Genomic DNA, 17,129 nt, shown 5'->3' on the forward strand with positions numbered 1-17,129 from the left:
ATGCAGAAATCAAATCGAATAAAAAAAAATATTCCATCATGTCCATAAGCAGATAGGCAGTGATATAAGATTTTTATTTGATCTTGATGTAAACGATAATCATTCAGTTTGACTTGAATCAGTCTTTAACATTAACGTTCGAGCACAAATTTTGTCGGGGAGCCGGGGGGGGGGGGGGGGTGAGGATAAAATTTCCTGCCGTAATAATATACCGTGCGAGCTAGCTAGCAAAACAAAAGGAAAGAAGATAGTTCCTTTTCGTGAGCATGCGAAATTGTAGGACAAATTTAATTAAATTAAATTGAATTGATTCGGTTTATTGCAATAAAAGAACATGCAGCTGGACAGCTGTAATTGCTCAATTTACAAAGTCAATGTACAGCACAATAAAATATGGTCAAAATATGAATGACTAAAACCTACAACCATTAATCATGTATAATGAAACAATAAATCTCTCAAATATTACATCAAAATCGAAATATATTACAAATATTAAAAACTTTAAAAACTTCTGTGTCATCAAATGTTACAAAGAAAGGAGAGAGAGAGACGGAACTAAAAATAGGAAGAGAAGGAAGGAGAAAAAAAGAAAATTTGATCAGAGAATATACGAAAGATTGGAGGAGAGGGATAGAGAATTAGGACAGAGTTGAAATTGAAAATTAGAAAGAAAGGAGAATGGTACCAGAAGCGAACAAATGTCACAGAGTCCCTTGCCCCCCCCCCCCCCCCCCCATCAGCTTTTTTGAGGACACGGGCCACCGCCGAAGTGACAAGCTAGGCCAGCGTTGCCGATTCTCATCCCCAAAATCCCCACATTAAAAAAAAAAAAAAAAAAAAAAAAAGGAAAAAAAAAAAAAAAAAAAAAAAAAAAAGAAAGAAAGAAAAAAGAACGCACGCTGGAGAGAAACCCTTTCAAGTGCAAATATTGTGAGAAGATATTCAACTCATCTGGTAACTTAACCAAACACATGATAACTCTGGATATAACTGTGTATTTAACTGTTACTTGATTTAAAAAGACGTTATCATGCACTGCTTTTTATGGTCTCCATTGTGTTAATAGATGCCAGGAAAACATCACTTACGGGGTTCAAATAAACACCCAAAAAAAATCGGCTCGCCGCTTCGCGGCTCGTGGACGATGCTCCGCATCGTCATTATTGGTCAACCCCCCCCTGAGCAAAAAGCTAGATCCGCCCCTGGGTACAGTCTTGAGATATTTTCATTCAAAACAGGAAAAAATAAATGCGAGTCTCTGCCAAGTGCACCTGAAGTTGTAGTATGTATAAAAACAAAAAAATAAACACTTTGAGTACATAATATATTAACCTGAGATATCAAGATGATTAATATATCAAACCTACCTCACGCCTACCCGACGGGTGCTCGAATGATTATTGTAAATTTTAACATTCTCGGGGGGGGGGGGCTAGTGCCCTGCCCCAGCCCCCTTCCCGTCCCCCGCCTTATATTATACTTCTATGTATTTTAGACATAGACCCGTTCATATTCACATTTCAGTCAATCTGTGCGAGGCCACGAGAAGGCTTGTCCGTCGCTCATAATAGGCACCTCAATACTTGTTTTCCTCGATTACGACGGTCTCTTCCATACTTTAAAAGTAACAATTAGATTAAAAGTCCTTATTATGATTATGATGGTTCTCATTCGATTTAACGGCATATTTATGGTAACTTGAGACAAGAACCAAACCATTTTCTTCTAATGCATATTTATGTGCATTTTGAATATTGTACCAATCAAGTTTAATCCTTAATAGTTATATTGAATGAACGAAAAATAATACAAGAAGACCAAATGTTCATATGCACGCGACATGATTATATATGCTCTTATTTATTACATCTTGCAGAAGACAGAAGATTCTATTCTTAAAATTCTTAAAATATTAACAGCCTTTAGATAAAGCCCACTATAATGTTTAGCTGTTATCGACCAGTTTTCGATGTATATAAATAGACCTATGATGCCATATCGTTCTTCAACTATACTTGATATTTGGACGTGCTTCGCTTTCGCACCGATTTAAACCTGCTACTTGGTTTGTATTGTTTGTATGATTTCTCCAATTGAAATGAAAGTCATTAAACAAAATTATCTTACAAGTTCCTTGAAGTAGTATGTATACGTTTCTAACCCTGGGAAAACTGAGCCATAATACAGATACGAATTTATATTAATATCATGTAAAAGGGCAACATGTGTAACCATTTCCAGTCAATAGCGGATCTAGGATTTGGCGCGAGGGTGGAGCACATTTCTTTAAAAAAGTGCCAAGAAGACATACAAAAGGAGGCTATCATCTGCCGTGGGGAACAAGTTTTGGGGGAACTTTAGTCTTTTTCGTTAGTTGGTGTTTTAAGGTTCGCAAAGGGGAACCTTGCGGGGGTGGGGAAGTTACTCGTGCCTCTTGGATCCGCTAAAGATTTCGATAGGTTTTACCCGCATCATCACAAAATCAAAGCTGTTACCGAGCTCTATTAGGCGTTAAAATAAAGATGTCGTATTGCCCTTTGCGACCCCACAATTTAGAAATCTACGGTCGGCTTTTATTTATTTATTTTTTTTTTTTTTACTATGTCCTTTTTGCAGCCAACATCAAATTCTGTAGAACTTTGCAGGAATTATGAATGTGTCATGCATGTCCTATCTGTGAAATTTAAACGTTAGCAGTGGCTTTGTATTCATTATGCAAGGAAATCCGTTTACTTCTAGATTTCCCTGTCAGACACTTTTGAGTGACTGACTGACATCTTTTTTCTTTGGTAATTACATACATAAAATGAGCTGTAACAGATACATGACCATTTGTCCACATCAATAACCTACTACTTGTAACAGCCAAAATTAAACTGATTGAATCTTTGTGCAGCACAAAATATACGACCATTCGGCCGGTACAAGGGTCTGAAAATTAGACTATTACTTGGGTGATTGCAATCACTTATGTCGATTCGACAACTATCATTGGTCGATATTTTCCCACAAAAAGCCTTTTCAAACCCTTTTGTTTTGAGGGAAGTTCTAAAATAAGTATTTTAAATGCCGTTGGAATTTAACGTTTTCATTTTATTTACCTGCAAATGGGACAAAGTAGTTTTATTCAAAATTGAGAAATATCAGCCCATAGAGGAGAGAAAAAAAAAAGATTGCCGAACGACCGACCCATGTTTTGGCACAAAACAACCCGGGAATACAATATCTTTTTGTTTAGGCCTTAATATAGTTACCACGTACTCGATCGCGCTTCAACTAGGCCTACGAATATATTTAGTTTGTTGAACGACACTGCTTTTTGTTTATAAAGAAAATGACTAATGATGCACCTATAAATATACCTTACCTGATATATACTCGGTCTCTCGATATAATACACTGGTAATGACATTCGTTTAATATTTAGTGATGTATTTTTTTTTACTAACAATTCCTCTTTCTCTCTTTCTCTCTCTCTCACACACACTCTCTCTCTCTCTCTCTCTCTCACACTTCCTAACACTTTTTTTTTTTTTTTTTTGGAGGTAAAAAGAAAATCGCAACGACTCAGCCGGCCGAAAAGTTGCTCAGTGGGGGGGGGGGGGGGGGGGGGGGGGGGGGGGGGGGGGGGGGGGGGGGGGGGGGGGTAAGCGGACACTTTTTTTTTTTTTGGTCTCAAAATTTCAAAATTTGACATTTTTTTTCGTTGGGGGGGGGGGGGGGGGGGTAAGGTCACCTTATTTAGGTTAGCCAAAGGGGGGGGGGGGGGGGGTTTTCGGTTTTTTTAGGGGGGGTTTACATACATTAAAATACCAAAGGGGGGGGGGTTTGAACCCCCAAACCCCCCCCCCCTGCGTACGCCCCTGATTGCCCCTGTTTTACTCCAAGTTCTTCCTGACACAACGATGTGTGATCGCTTTTGAAGCATGTCCACATTATTTACAGCTCTGTGCATTTATTTATATAACAAACCCGTTCATATCCGTGATATTTTTTCGTTGTAGTTTTCGTCGTCCATATTAAGGACTTTTAGATTAGCGTGGACTGATACGTGTGACGTCCATTCAAGGCAGTGCATTACAAGGACGTCGATCGTAGCATAGACCTATTGTCTTCGTGCGAATCTAAAAGTCCCTAATATACCCGATTCACACCAACGAGACCAACAAGAGACCGGTCACGTTATCTCCAACGGCGAACAACGATCGGTCGGTGTGGAGTCGATATGGGGTCGTTTGTAGCGGCTCGAGTTCTTCAGTTGTACAGCCCCGAAGCCCACCCCCACCCGACCCCACCCTCTATCTCTTTCTCTCTCTCTCTCTCTCTCTCTCCGATCGAGCCTGCCAACTCAAGTCTGACGGCGTATTATGGTCGACGTTCACAGCGTGTCAACAGTTACTGTGAACGTATACAGGTTGGACAAACATTTACGGCTTGTGCTACTTAACAATAGCGAGCCTGTATAATATGCAATTCGAATTCTGGCCATTGGAATATAGCCTAACATGTTATTCGTACCAGGTGAATGCATGAAATCTTTTGTAACGAGGTACTTAACAAAGATTTGTTCATTAAATTTGATTATATTACGAAAATAGCCTATTGTGAAGCTCTTTGGGGTGCGAGGAAAATGCTCTACACAATGTTTATCACCTGGATACACTGTCTGGATTAGAGGTGGGTGTGACTGAGGTTTAACATAACAGTGAGATAAGTGAAGACGCACAATCGCGCTGGGCAAACACAACTTGTAAACAGATAAAAGGACATACATAAATGATCTGTCTGATATGCAGTGCCAGCCTCTTCTTTCGCTCATTTGCTATACACACTATTCAGTGCACAAAACTGAATCAGTCTAAACATGGCTGCATCCGCACCGCTGGTGAGCACAAAATGGTTGAGCGATGCTCTAGGTGAACAAACTTCGCCGTCGTCATCGTTATCATCGTCGACGTCATGCACACTACGTGTGATCGATGCCACGTGGCTGGGTATCATGACCGAGGGCCGAGACGCCTACCAGACCGAACACGTACCTGGGTCGGTCCATTTCGATCTCAACCAGTGCCGAGATAAAACTTCCCGCCTCGAATTCACACTCCCGTCCGCCGAAAACTTTGCAAAGTAAGTGAAATAATCATCAAATCGTCTGTTAAGTCGCACACACATCTCAGCTCTTCGAAGCATGTGGTAATTTTACTTTATTGACTTAACCGTGACTTAATCAACTGAAGCAGACAAAGGATCCAGACTTGAAATTTCTGAATAATAATATTGCACGTTTATTTACAATTGATTTTAAAATCGCATTTCCATAATTTGATTAAACGAGTTCGTTTGCACTGGCTGCGTGCCGTAGCAACAAAAAGAGTTAACAAAAGACTTTTAACTCCGTTTCGTTGACGATCAGCCACGCATCAAGTCTTTCGTCTTCTTTTGTCGACCCTGTTTGTTGCTACAGCAATTAGCCAGTGAAAACGAACTCATTTAATCAAATTATGGAAATGCAAGCACTACTTTAAACGCGGAACAGAACTTTGTTATTCCTGGCTCATTTTCCTGATTAAGGTGTCATATGAAAGGGCAGAAATTAAACTTTCTAGAAATGTGATTCTTTCCTTGAAATTCAAATCCAAATGACTTTTTGGTTTCCTCTCTTCAAATTGTTTTTAATCACTCATGCGTGAAATATGCATCATAAGAGTTGCATCAAATGAAAGAAGAGGATCTAAGCTTTACAAATATGTGTCATTTATTAATTAATTATAACTGTGATTTAGTTAGGATAAAACATGGATAATTCTCGATTTCGTTTTTGCTGCATGGACGCACTGTATATCGTGCATTGCGGGTGCGAGCAGCTGCGAGAATGGAAAATTATACGCTGGGGTCATGCCTTTGAACTCTAAAAGTCAAATACAATCGGAAAATGTCGTCTGGGCAGCGTTTCTCGAAACCGTCATAACTACAAGTTCACCGACAACCCATTGAAACGCGTGTTAAACTTAATACATGCGTGTCAAAGGGATGTCGGTGAACTTGTAGTTATGACGGTTTCGAGAAACGCTGCCCGGGATGATACTAAAGAGTGTGTTATGTTGCTTCTGTAATGGGGGGGGGGGGGGGGGGGGGGGGGGGGAACGGACGGATATAGTAAGATGTAATATTTTCTACTCTTGACTAAATAAATCAACAAAGATCTACTCTAGCGATGTAATAAAACCATATTTTACTTTTTAATGTAGGTATTTCCTTATCATAATTATTTTGATTGTGTGTTTAGGTAAAGGGATTTTCTTGTTTGTTGTTGTTTAATTGGAGTTTTGAAAGAAGCAGGCAGAGGAACGGGTATGGACTGCGCACACCCATTTGACCACTTATCTCGGCCATTCCTCATATTACAAAGAAATTATGTATTTTATAAAAAAAGGGGCGTTAGAGTTTAGTTGCCAGAGGATATATATAGATCGTTCTATCTCTTTTGATATTAGCCCCCCCCCCCCCCACCTCCGTTCGATATGGGCTCTATCATGTATTGCTGGTGCAAGCTGTAATTAGCCCAACGTCGTCTTTTTGTTACCCGCACCTATAGATTGTCTTGTTTTTTTCTTCCTTTTTTCTTCGAGTTTTCGTTTTTTGAATTTAAATTTGTTTTGAAAAAGAAAAAGAGTAAAAATAAACGATGAGGCAATGTTCACCTTACACCGGATGTGACGTTCTAAACACTTGGTAATCAACGTAGATGTAGATGAAATTTATATAATAACATATACGTTTATTATTTTTTCAAATAATTCTTCAAAGGCATTGCAATATAAATTCTTATGGGATTTATGAAATTTATGAATTTGAGAACGTTGTAAAAAGAAAAAAAAAAACTATGACCTCATTACAGATAGTTGTTTTGTGTTGTTGTTATGCTTTTTGCATTTTAGTTTGTTCCGGTATGTATTTTTTTTCAAACAGTATAGGACAAGCGAAGTTGGTATAATAAAGTGTCGCGTTTACTTTATCGTATACTCTTTGAACGGTTATAATAATAATATTGTTTAAAAATAAAATGTATACGATATCAGCAATCGTGGAAGGCATTATTGAAAAGAAGCATTACCATTTTTCGTTGAATGACAGGTACGTCGGTGAGCTCGGCATCGACAACGAGACTCACGTCATCGTGTACGAGAATGACCCAATATTCCGTATGATGTCAGCACCGCGGACATGGTGGATGTTCAGACTGTTTGGTCATGATAAGGTATGACCGCGGCATAAGGAGAAGACGGGGGTTGAAACAGGGAAATGAAATAGGAAGAAGGGGGAGATAGAAATAAAGAGTAAAATAAATAAAACTGAGGGGAGTGATATTGTGAGGGGCTATTTAGTAAAAACGAGAAATAGACAGAAAAGGGATGCAAGAGAAAGAGAGAGAGAGAGAGAGAGAGAGAGAAACGGGAAGGGTGGGGGTGGGGTGAAACGGGGAAATGTAAGAGGAAGAAGGGGAATATAGAAATAGACAGTAAAATGAATAAAATTGAGAGGAATAATAATGTGACGGGCTATTTAGTAAAAACGAGAGATAGACAGAAAAGGATAGCAAGAGAAAGATACAGGCAGGGAGAAAGAGAGAGAGAGAGAGAGAGAGAAGGGGGAGGGAGAGGGGGGGGGGGGAGGGGGCTGCAAATGATAAAGGAGAGCCATTTTCAAGATCAATTTAAGATTCGATTGATCATTTTGCATAAAAAATACAAAATTGTCGTTAAATTTGAAGTGATATATTAAAACCTTCTTTCTTTATTTCTCTATCGTGTAGAGGTGTCATATGCACTTGATTTGATATGCATAGGTCGTGGGTTCGACCCCTGACATGGCACTAATGTCCTCTGTCAAGGCATTAACCTACATTTTCCACTCCATACCCAGGAGATAAATGGGGACATGATAGGATGACGAAAGCCTTTTTTTGAGTTATAGCCATATGCCCTTACGGTGGCCATAATTATTGTAGGAATACTACCCAGGGAGTGGACATGGTGCACATTATGTGCGAATGAATCTGATGGCCGGGATAATAATATGTATAAGCAATACTATTAGAGACGGTATTTCGTATCAAGTGCCATATAAATTAAGATTATTAGATTAGTTTTTTCAATATGTAATTTCGTTCTCCTCTTTTTTTAATAAAGTTCTCTCATCTCGAAAGACATTTTTGAAATCAACGCACAAAATAGTAATGATAATGAACGTACAGAAATGATGTTGAAATTCATGTATGAAAGAAAAATATTGGTATTTCTTATTTTCCCCCTTGAAACCCACTTACAAACATTGCAAAGGTGTCGGTTCTGGATGGAGGATTAAAGCAGTGGAAGGAAGATGGTTACGCAGTCGAGAGCGGGGACGAGTCGGTGGTCGACCAGCGGGTCTTCTCGGCAAAGCCGACAAACCCCAGTCTCCTCAAGAATTTCGATGAGGTTTTGGAAAACCAGAAGACGGATAATTTCACTTTGATTGATTGTAGGCAACCGGAATGGTTCGACGGCAGTATGGATTCTATTTGGCCTAGTAAGAGAAAGAGAATGATTAGAACTGTAAGAAGGATTAGACACGTATTATGAATAGAAGAAAAAAAAGAAGAACAAAATTTTTTTTTTTTAAAACAGAGAAAGATGTGAAGAGGTTAACTGAAATGAAGAAACGAAGAAGTTGATAGAAAATAGAAATAGAAGTAGAAGTAGAGGTAGAAGTAGAAGTAGAAGGAGACGTAGAAGTACAAGTAGCAGTAGACGTAGAATTGGTAGTAGAAGTAGTAGTAGAAGTAGCAGTAGACGGAGATGTGGATTTAGACTTAGTAGTAGACGTAGAAGTACGCGTAGTAGTAGGAGTAGTAGTAGTAGAAGTAGAAGTAGACGTAGAAGTAGAAGTATAGACATAGAAGGATATGGAGAAGTAGCAGTAGTAGTAGAAGTAGACATAATAGTACAAGTAGTTGTAGCAGTAGCCATAATCGTAGAGTTTAAAACGGACTTTGACGCAGAATTATATGGAAGTAGAAGTAGAAGAAGACGTAGACGTGAAAATAGAAAATAGAAAATAGAAATAGAAGTAGACGTAGAAGTACAAGTAGTAGTAGACGTAGATGTAGATTTAGACTAGACGTAGAAGACTAGTAGTAGACGTAGTAGTAGACTTAAAAGTAGTAGTAAAAGTAGAAGTAGACGTAGAAGGATACCGAGAAGTAGCAGTAGTAGTAGAAGTAGACATAATAGTACAAGTAGTTGTAGCAGTAGACGAAGAAGTAGAAGTAGACGTAGACGCAGTAGTAGAAGTAGCAGCAGACGCAGATGTAGACTTACTAGCACAAGTAGTTGTAGATGTAGACACAGAAGTAGACGTAGAAGTAGACGTAGAAGTAGACGTAGAAGTAGAAGTAGAGGTAGGATTAGAAATAGACATAGAAGTAGTAGAAGAAGTAGTAGTTGTAGCAGTAGACGTAGAAGTAGAAGTATAAGTAGTAGTAGACGTAGAAGTAAAGGAGTAGTCGTAGAAGTAGAAATAGACGTAGTAGACGTAGATTTAAACTTAGTACGTAAAAGTAGACGTAGAAGAAGACGTAGAAGTAGACGTAAAATAATAGTAGCAGTAGAAGCAGACGTAGAAGTAATAGTAGCAGTAGAAGCAGACGTAGAAGTAGACATAGTATTACAAGTAGTTGTAGCAGTATAAGTAGTAGTAGACGTAGAAGTAGAAGTAGAAGTAGTAGTAGACGTAGAAGTAGACGTAGATGCAGTAGTAGAAGTAGTAGTAGACGTAGAAGTAGACGTCGACGCAGTAGTAGAAGTAGTAGTAGACGTAGAAGTAGACGTAGACGCAGTAGTAGAAGTAGCGGCAGACGCAGATGTAGACTTATTAGCACAAGTAGTTGTAGACGTAGACGCAGTAGTAGACGTAGAATCAGAAGTAGAGGTAGGATTAGAAATAGACATAGAAGTAGTAGAAGAAGTAGTAGTTGTAGCAGTAGACGTAGAAGTAGCAGTATAAGTAGTAGTAGACGTAGAAGTAAAGGAGTAGTCGTAGAAGTAGAAATAGACGTAGTAGACGTAGAAGTAGTAGTAGACGTAGATTTAAACTTAGTACCTAAAAGTAGAAGTAGTAGTAGACGTAGATTTAAACTTAGTACGTAAAAGTAGAAGTAGTAGTAGACGTAGATTTAAACTTAGTACGTAAAAGTAGACGTAGAAGAAGACGTAGAAGTAGACGTAAAATAATAGTAGCAGTAGTAGTAGACGTAGAAGTAGACATAGTATTACAAGTAGTTGTAGCAGTAGACGTAAAAGTAGCAGTATAAGTAGTAGTAGTAGACGTAGAAGTAAAGGAGTAGATGTAGAAGTAGAAGTAGATGTAGAAGTAGAAGTAGATGTAGTAGAAGACGTAGAAGTAGATAGTAGATGCAGAAGTAGACGTTGAAATACAAGTAGCAGTATAAATAGACGTAAAAGTAGAAGTAGACGTAGAAGCAGACGTAGAAGTAAAGGAGTAGTCGTAGAAGTGGAAATAGACTTAGTAGCAAATTAGAAATAGACGTAGACATAGAAGTAGACGTAGAAATAGAAGTAGTAGTAGACGTAGAAGTATACGTAGACGCAGTAGTAGAATTAGCATAGAAGACACAGAGGTAGACGTAGAAATAGAAGTAGAAGTAGCAGTATACGTATAATTAGTAGTAGACGTAGAAGTACAAGTAGAAATTAGTAGTAGATGTAGCAGTAGACGTAGAATTAGTAGTAGACGTAGAAGTACAAGTAGACGTAGAAGTAGAAGTAGACGTAGTAGTAGACGTAGAAGTAAAGGAGTAGTCGTAGAAGTGGAAATAGACTTAGTAGCAAATTAGAAATAGACGTAGACATAGAAGTAGAGTATAAATAGAAGTAGTAGTAGACGTAGAAGTATACGTAGACGCAGTAGTAGAATTAGCATAGAAGAAGACGCAGAAGTAAACGTAGAAATAGAAGTAGAAGTAGCAGTATACGTAGAATTAGTAGTAGACGTAGAAGTACAAGTAGAAATTAGTAGTAGATGTAGACACAGAAGTAGACGTAGAAGTAGACGTAGAAGTAGACGTAGAAATAGAAGTAGAGGTAGGATTAGAAATAGACATAGAAGTAGTAGAAGAAGTAGTAGTTGTAGCAGTAGACGTAGAAGTAGAAGTATAAGTAGTAGTAGACGTAGAAGTAAAGGAGTAGTCGTAGAAGTAGAAATAGACGTAGTAGACGTAGATTTAAACTTAGTACGTAAAAGTAGACGTAGAAGAAGACGTAGAAGTAGACGTAAAATAATAGTAGCAGTAGAAGCAGACGTAGAAGTAATAGTAGCAGTAGAAGCAGACGTAGAAGTAGACATAGTATTACAAGTAGTTGTAGCAGTATAAGTAGTAGTAGACGTAGAAGTAGAAGTAGAAGTAGTAGTAGACGTAGAAGTAGACGTAGATGCAGTAGTAGAAGTAGTAGTAGACGTAGAAGTAGACGTAGACGCAGTAGTAGAAGTAGTAGTAGACGTAGAAGTAGACGTAGACGCAGTAGTAGAAGTAGCGGCAGACGCAGATGTAGACTTATTAGCACAAGTAGTTGTAGACGTAGACGCAGTAGTAGACGTAGAATCAGAAGTAGAGGTAGGATTAGAAATAGACATAGAAGTAGTAGAAGAAGTAGTAGTTGTAGCAGTAGACGTAGAAGTAGCAGTATAAGTAGTAGTAGACGTAGAAGTAAAGGAGTAGTCGTAGAAGTAGAAATAGACGTAGTAGACGTAGAAGTAGTAGTAGACGTAGATTTAAACTTAGTACCTAAAAGTAGAAGTAGTAGTAGACGTAGATTTAAACTTAGTACGTAAAAGTAGAAGTAGTAGTAGACGTAGATTTAAACTTAGTACGTAAAAGTAGACGTAGAAGAAGACGTAGAAGTAGACGTAAAATAATAGTAGCAGTAGTAGTAGACGTAGAAGTAGACATAGTATTACAAGTAGTTGTAGCAGTAGACGTAAAAGTAGCAGTATAAGTAGTAGTAGTAGACGTAGAAGTAAAGGAGTAGATGTAGAAGTAGAAGTGGATGTAGAAGTAGAAGTAGATGTAGTAGAAGCCGTAGAAGTAGAAGTAGATGCAGAAGTAGACGTTGAAATACAAGTAGCAGTATAAATAGACGTAAAAGTAGAAGTAGACGTAGAAGTAGACGTAGAAGTAAAGGAGTAGTCGTAGAAGTGGAAATAGACTTAGTAGCAAATTAGAAATAGACGTAGACATAGAAGTAGACGTAGAAATAGAAGTAGTAGTAGACGTACAAGTATACGTAGACGCAGTAGTAGAATTAGCATAGAAGACACAGAGGTAGACGTAGAAATAGAAGTAGAAGTAGCAGTATACGTATAATTAGTAGTAGACGTAGAAGTACAAGTAGAAATTAGTAGTAGATGTAGCAGTAGACGTAGAATTAGTAGTAGACGTAGAAGTACAAGTAGACGTAGAAGTAGAAGTAGACGTAGTAGTAGACGTAGAAGTAAAGGAGTAGTCGTAGAAGTGGAAATAGACTTAGTAGCAAATTAGAAATAGACGTAGACATAGAAGTAGAGGTAGAAATAGAAGTAGTAGTAGACGTAGAAGTATACGTAGACGCAGTAGTAGAATTAGCATAGAAGAAGACGCAGAAGTAAACGTAGAAATAGAAGTAGAAGTAGCAGTATACGTAGAATTAGTAGTAGACGTAGAAGTACAAGTAGAAATTAGTAGTAGATGTAGCAGTAGACGTAGAATTAGTAGTAGACGTAGAAGTACAAGTAGATGTAGAAGTAGAAGTAGTAGTAGAAGAAGAAATAGACGTAGAAATAGAAGAAGAAATAGACGTAGACGTAGACGTAGAAATAGACGTAGAAGTAGTAGAAGACATAGAAATCGACGTAGACGTAGAATTAATAGTAAAAATATAAGTAAGAAGTGGAGGTAAATATCAAACATAGTCAAATTATGTAAATTGAAAGTAGTAGGAAAAGATGGATTTTCTAGTCTAGAACGGAAGAAAATGAGAAAATGCGAAAAACATAATCAAAGTATGTTAAGAAGATATAAAGAGCGATAAAAAGAAGGACAACAAAAGAAAAGGGAGAAAAGGATTTTAAGACTAGGAGGGAAGAAGAAGGAAATAAATCAAGTGATTGGAAAACGTTTGACAAGAAAGATAGAAAGACAAAGCTCCATATAACTGATTCAAATATTTGTTTTGCTTTTCTGTTTCTAGACTTACCGTTGGGGTACATCCTGAAGTCGATCAACGTTCCTTTCAGCAGTATGGTCCGTAGTGATAGCGACCGCATGATAGCGCGGGAAGACATTCTCAAACTTTTTCAATCGGCGGGTATCGATCTCGCACAGCCTCTTGTCAGCTCGTGTTTCGTGGGCATCAGCGCGTGCACGATCGCGCTCGCGGCCTACGTGGTCGGGAAGGAGGACGTGGCGATCTACGACGGATCGTGGGACGAGTTCTGCAAGAGCGCTCCGAAGGACTCGCATGTCATCATCCCTGCTCCAAAGTTATAAGATATCCCGATTAGTGGCGTAGCACCAGGGCGGGAGGGGGGGGGGGATTCTTTACAGAGGCTCATCTGATTGGTATAGGTAATTGAATTTGAACAAATTTCCTGAGTAATGATTACACATGAAAATCTGTTTGCCTTGGTTCTTCAGACGACTGGCAGAATTGTTAATAAGTTCATGGTATGTTCTTCATATGTTTGCATGGTGGTGTAGACGAGTGAGGAACATTTAAATGGCTGTACCATGTGTGTAGTCGTTACAAGGACTGTTACTCTTTCTGTGAGAGATATGTTAGTTCTTAAAAGACTGTTGTGTAATTCTGTTGTGGTTATAGTTCTGATAAGAATTTTTAGATCTTTCAGTTTCAAAGTAAAAGATGGTCTCCACGTTTCGGACAATTACACAACGGTTATTTTAAGAAATAACACATCTCTCCAAGAAAGAATATGTCATGCCAAAGGACCTAAGCACCACGGCAGGACTTAATCCGCAAACCATGTGATCAACGGCCCAATGATGTACCCACTCTTCACCCAGCCTGCCCAGGTATTAAATGGGAACCCGGTAGAATGCAAACATTCCTGTAGTTGGATTGGCACGACGTGCCCTCTTAAAACAGCACCTGGCCGGAACACTCCTCAGGGAGCGGAGTGTGTGCACAACCAGTTGAGGATAAGCGTTTGAATCAAATGACCGGGGTAATAATAATTAAAATTAAAGGCTATACAAATGTGAGTATTATTATGGGGGCTGTTGCAGCTCCTACCCTCTTTCTGATACCTCTGGTGACATTTTACAAGTACTTTATATGCACTGGAAATTCTGAGACACACTCCAAATGCGACTACCCACTATAGAGGCTAAGACACAAGGTTACTTCCAGAAATACTTGATATCTTTATTACTCGATAAATTCATTTGGTTTTTTCAATAGACATGAGATATGCTTTGTCTGTGCTTCATATATATATATATATATATATATACAAAATATTTACACATCATATTCTAATTATATTCTCCTCTGAACTACACCATTCTAAAGTCGTATTACACCAAACCAAATCTATATTTGTACTTGTTGATAAATAATGATATATACTCTGTAAGAAGATTTGAAAAGAATATGTTCACCAAGGTTACTATTTCTTGTGAACTATCATTTTGGTATTTATTTCTAAGTTAGAAACCCACTACTGTGTTGATGCAGATGGCCCGGTATACTACGAAGAATAAATGCTTTTTTAGTAGAACCCCCTGTAATGTTGGAAATGGTAATGGATGTTATTAGAAGAAAGAAGTAAAAAAAAAGATTACAAAAAAAGGAATTAGCCAATATATCTTTTCACATTTCAGTTACACTTGCTTCAGCAATAGTCATAATTACCTTGCAGAATGGCTGCTTATTGATAGATGCTTTGATGCTAACAAACAAGCAAAACGTTTCCAGGAAAGAAATGTGCATTGCAGTCAGCTCTTTGCCTGACAAACTGGTTTTTATTCTAGGCGGTTTGAAGCTGATGGACCCCGGGGCAAAACAAAGTCATGTTTCTTAGACGATGCAGAGAGAGGTCACTCAGTAGACGTTAATGGTCACACACGATTAATACATGTCTGTAAAACCCAATACACATACACACTTCCTTTACAAACAATATGTAAAACTGTGAGTAAGAATGATTATAACTAATCCAGTGTAAAGTTTGTTGGAGGATTAACAATGCTAACAATTTCAAATAAAGTTGAAATAGTTGAATTACACATATATTTTCAAAAGCGTTCAACAATTTCAGCGACTAAATATTAAAATAATATCTTTGAATGTGTTGAAGTGGGAAAACGCCTACATTTTGTTTTCTTTGTTTTGCAATCACAATAAAATAATACCAGTTCACATTTCACTGGGCTTTAAAAACAGAATATTTTTTAGTCACTGCAATACATTTTTCGTCATTGCCCAAATGAAACTATTCAAAGTTATCGTCTGGCTTTCTGTATATAAAAAAAACAGTGTCCAAGTATCACGATTAGTAAACCTTAACATCCAAATCAATACAACAATACTAAAACAATCAATAATTGATATATATATATATCTAAATTAAATCATACACATTTCTGTGCAAGGTTTTTCTTGATATAGGCTTTTTGACAATTTTCAATAAAAAGTTTAAACATTATTTTACTTGAGAAACAAAAACATGTTCACACTGAATCCTTCTGATTTCTAAAAACCTACTGCCAACCAAAAGGGGGAAACAGAGGAAAATGCGATCAGATTTCTACAGTATCCACAGCAGCATTAGCATTCATTAAACAAATCAAAATCATTTTTATATGGTAAGAATGGCAGATTCAGTTCTTAACAAAGCTGAGAAGCATTTGGTGAGACGATTATGTTGTACTTGGAGTAGAAAATCTTACATGTACATGAACAAATATATACCGTATGTATGATTCATTCTCTTTGTTGTATATTAGGTGTTTTGAAATCAATAAAAATGAAATGTTAATTATGGTTGTCAAACACGAGCTGCATATCTATAGCATAATTGTCATTGCCCTCTGTTGTGTAAACTAAAGCTTTTACTTCTTTGCATTTTCAAACAATGATTAACAAAATCTATTATAACATTTTAGTGCCCATCTTCCTTTGTACAAAACGTTTGCATCTGTCTATAACAATTAAAATCATTTTCGTCAATCCCAAATGTTGCTATCCTCTTTCTTTAATATAAAGAAAGCAATGGTTGGTTCAACTAGAGCCCATATTCAAGTAATTTGATGTGAAAATAAATGTTCAAAGTTTATTCAACTGTTTTCATTTACCCTTCTAGTTGTGTTATTGCTTGAAGTATATACATCACTGTTAAAGTTTATTTGGTTAAACAAATATTGTTTCAAATCTCAATTCACAAGATGACAACTGGTTCAAAGCTTCCAATAAACGATATTCTGCTTATCAATGTTGACTCCATCATGGGGATATATACATCGGCCAGTTGGCAGAAGGGCTTAGCGGGCGAGCGACTTGGAAACTACTTTTCAAATTATTCACATTTAAAGATTTGTTTTATATTTACTGCTTTCCGTTCCGAAAATTGGTTTAAAACATAAAAGACTAATAGAAATGTTGTAGTAGAACACGGCCACAATTTTTTTCTCAGAAATAAGTCAGTTTTATAAAAGTTTGAGGCGATTTAGTGCTAATGCCCTTCTGCTTAAATTTTCATTATTGACCTGAAATTTGAGCTAACTCCCTTCTGTCAGCCAGGCGACGATATATTATATAGATATATATGTATAAATGTGTGTGCGTGTGTGTGTGTGTGTGTGTGTGTATGTAATTATGCCCTACACTTGATAGAAACCTAGGGGACTGTTTGCAAAAGAATAGCCATAAATATACAAGATATCATCTCATTAATCATAAACTGGAGAATGAAAAGCACCACCTGATAATATCCCCTTTCCTGCACACAAACTTAATCAACCTTCAGCATAATAATACATTTTTACAAAATCTGTAAAACTAGCATATTTTATA

General features: G+C 37.5%; 1 protein-coding gene across 1 annotated transcript; it reads left to right on the forward strand.

The window, feature by feature from the left end:
* The first annotated feature begins 4,690 nt into the window (after positions 1 to 4,690).
* On the forward strand, positions 4,691 to 15,010 carry LOC115923577 (thiosulfate sulfurtransferase-like). Its single transcript, XM_030984552.1, has 4 exons — positions 4,691 to 5,130; positions 7,138 to 7,261; positions 8,343 to 8,571; positions 13,287 to 15,010. The coding sequence occupies exons 1-4, from the start codon at positions 4,868 to 4,870 to the stop codon at positions 13,583 to 13,585; spliced, it is 915 nt and encodes a 304-aa protein (XP_030840412.1). The 5' UTR covers positions 4,691 to 4,867; the 3' UTR covers positions 13,586 to 15,010.
* Positions 15,011 to 17,129: the final 2,119 nt, after the last annotated feature.

The sequence above is a fragment of the Strongylocentrotus purpuratus genome, unplaced genomic scaffold (assembly GCF_000002235.5).
Source record: "Strongylocentrotus purpuratus isolate Spur 01 unplaced genomic scaffold, Spur_5.0 spur5_scaffold_14, whole genome shotgun sequence".
NCBI lineage: Eukaryota > Metazoa > Echinodermata > Echinoidea > Camarodonta > Strongylocentrotidae > Strongylocentrotus > Strongylocentrotus purpuratus.

Coding starts and splice junctions, on each gene's coding strand:
- LOC115923577 (XM_030984552.1), top strand. CDS start 4,868: ATGGCTGCATCCGCACCGCTGGTGAGCACAAAATGGTTGAGCGATGCT. Junction 5,131..7,137: donor TCCGCCGAAAACTTTGCAAA/GTAAGTGAAATA, acceptor GTTGAATGACAG/GTACGTCGGTGAGCTCGGCA. Junction 8,572..13,286: donor TATGGATTCTATTTGGCCTA/GTAAGAGAAAGA, acceptor TTCTGTTTCTAG/ACTTACCGTTGGGGTACATC.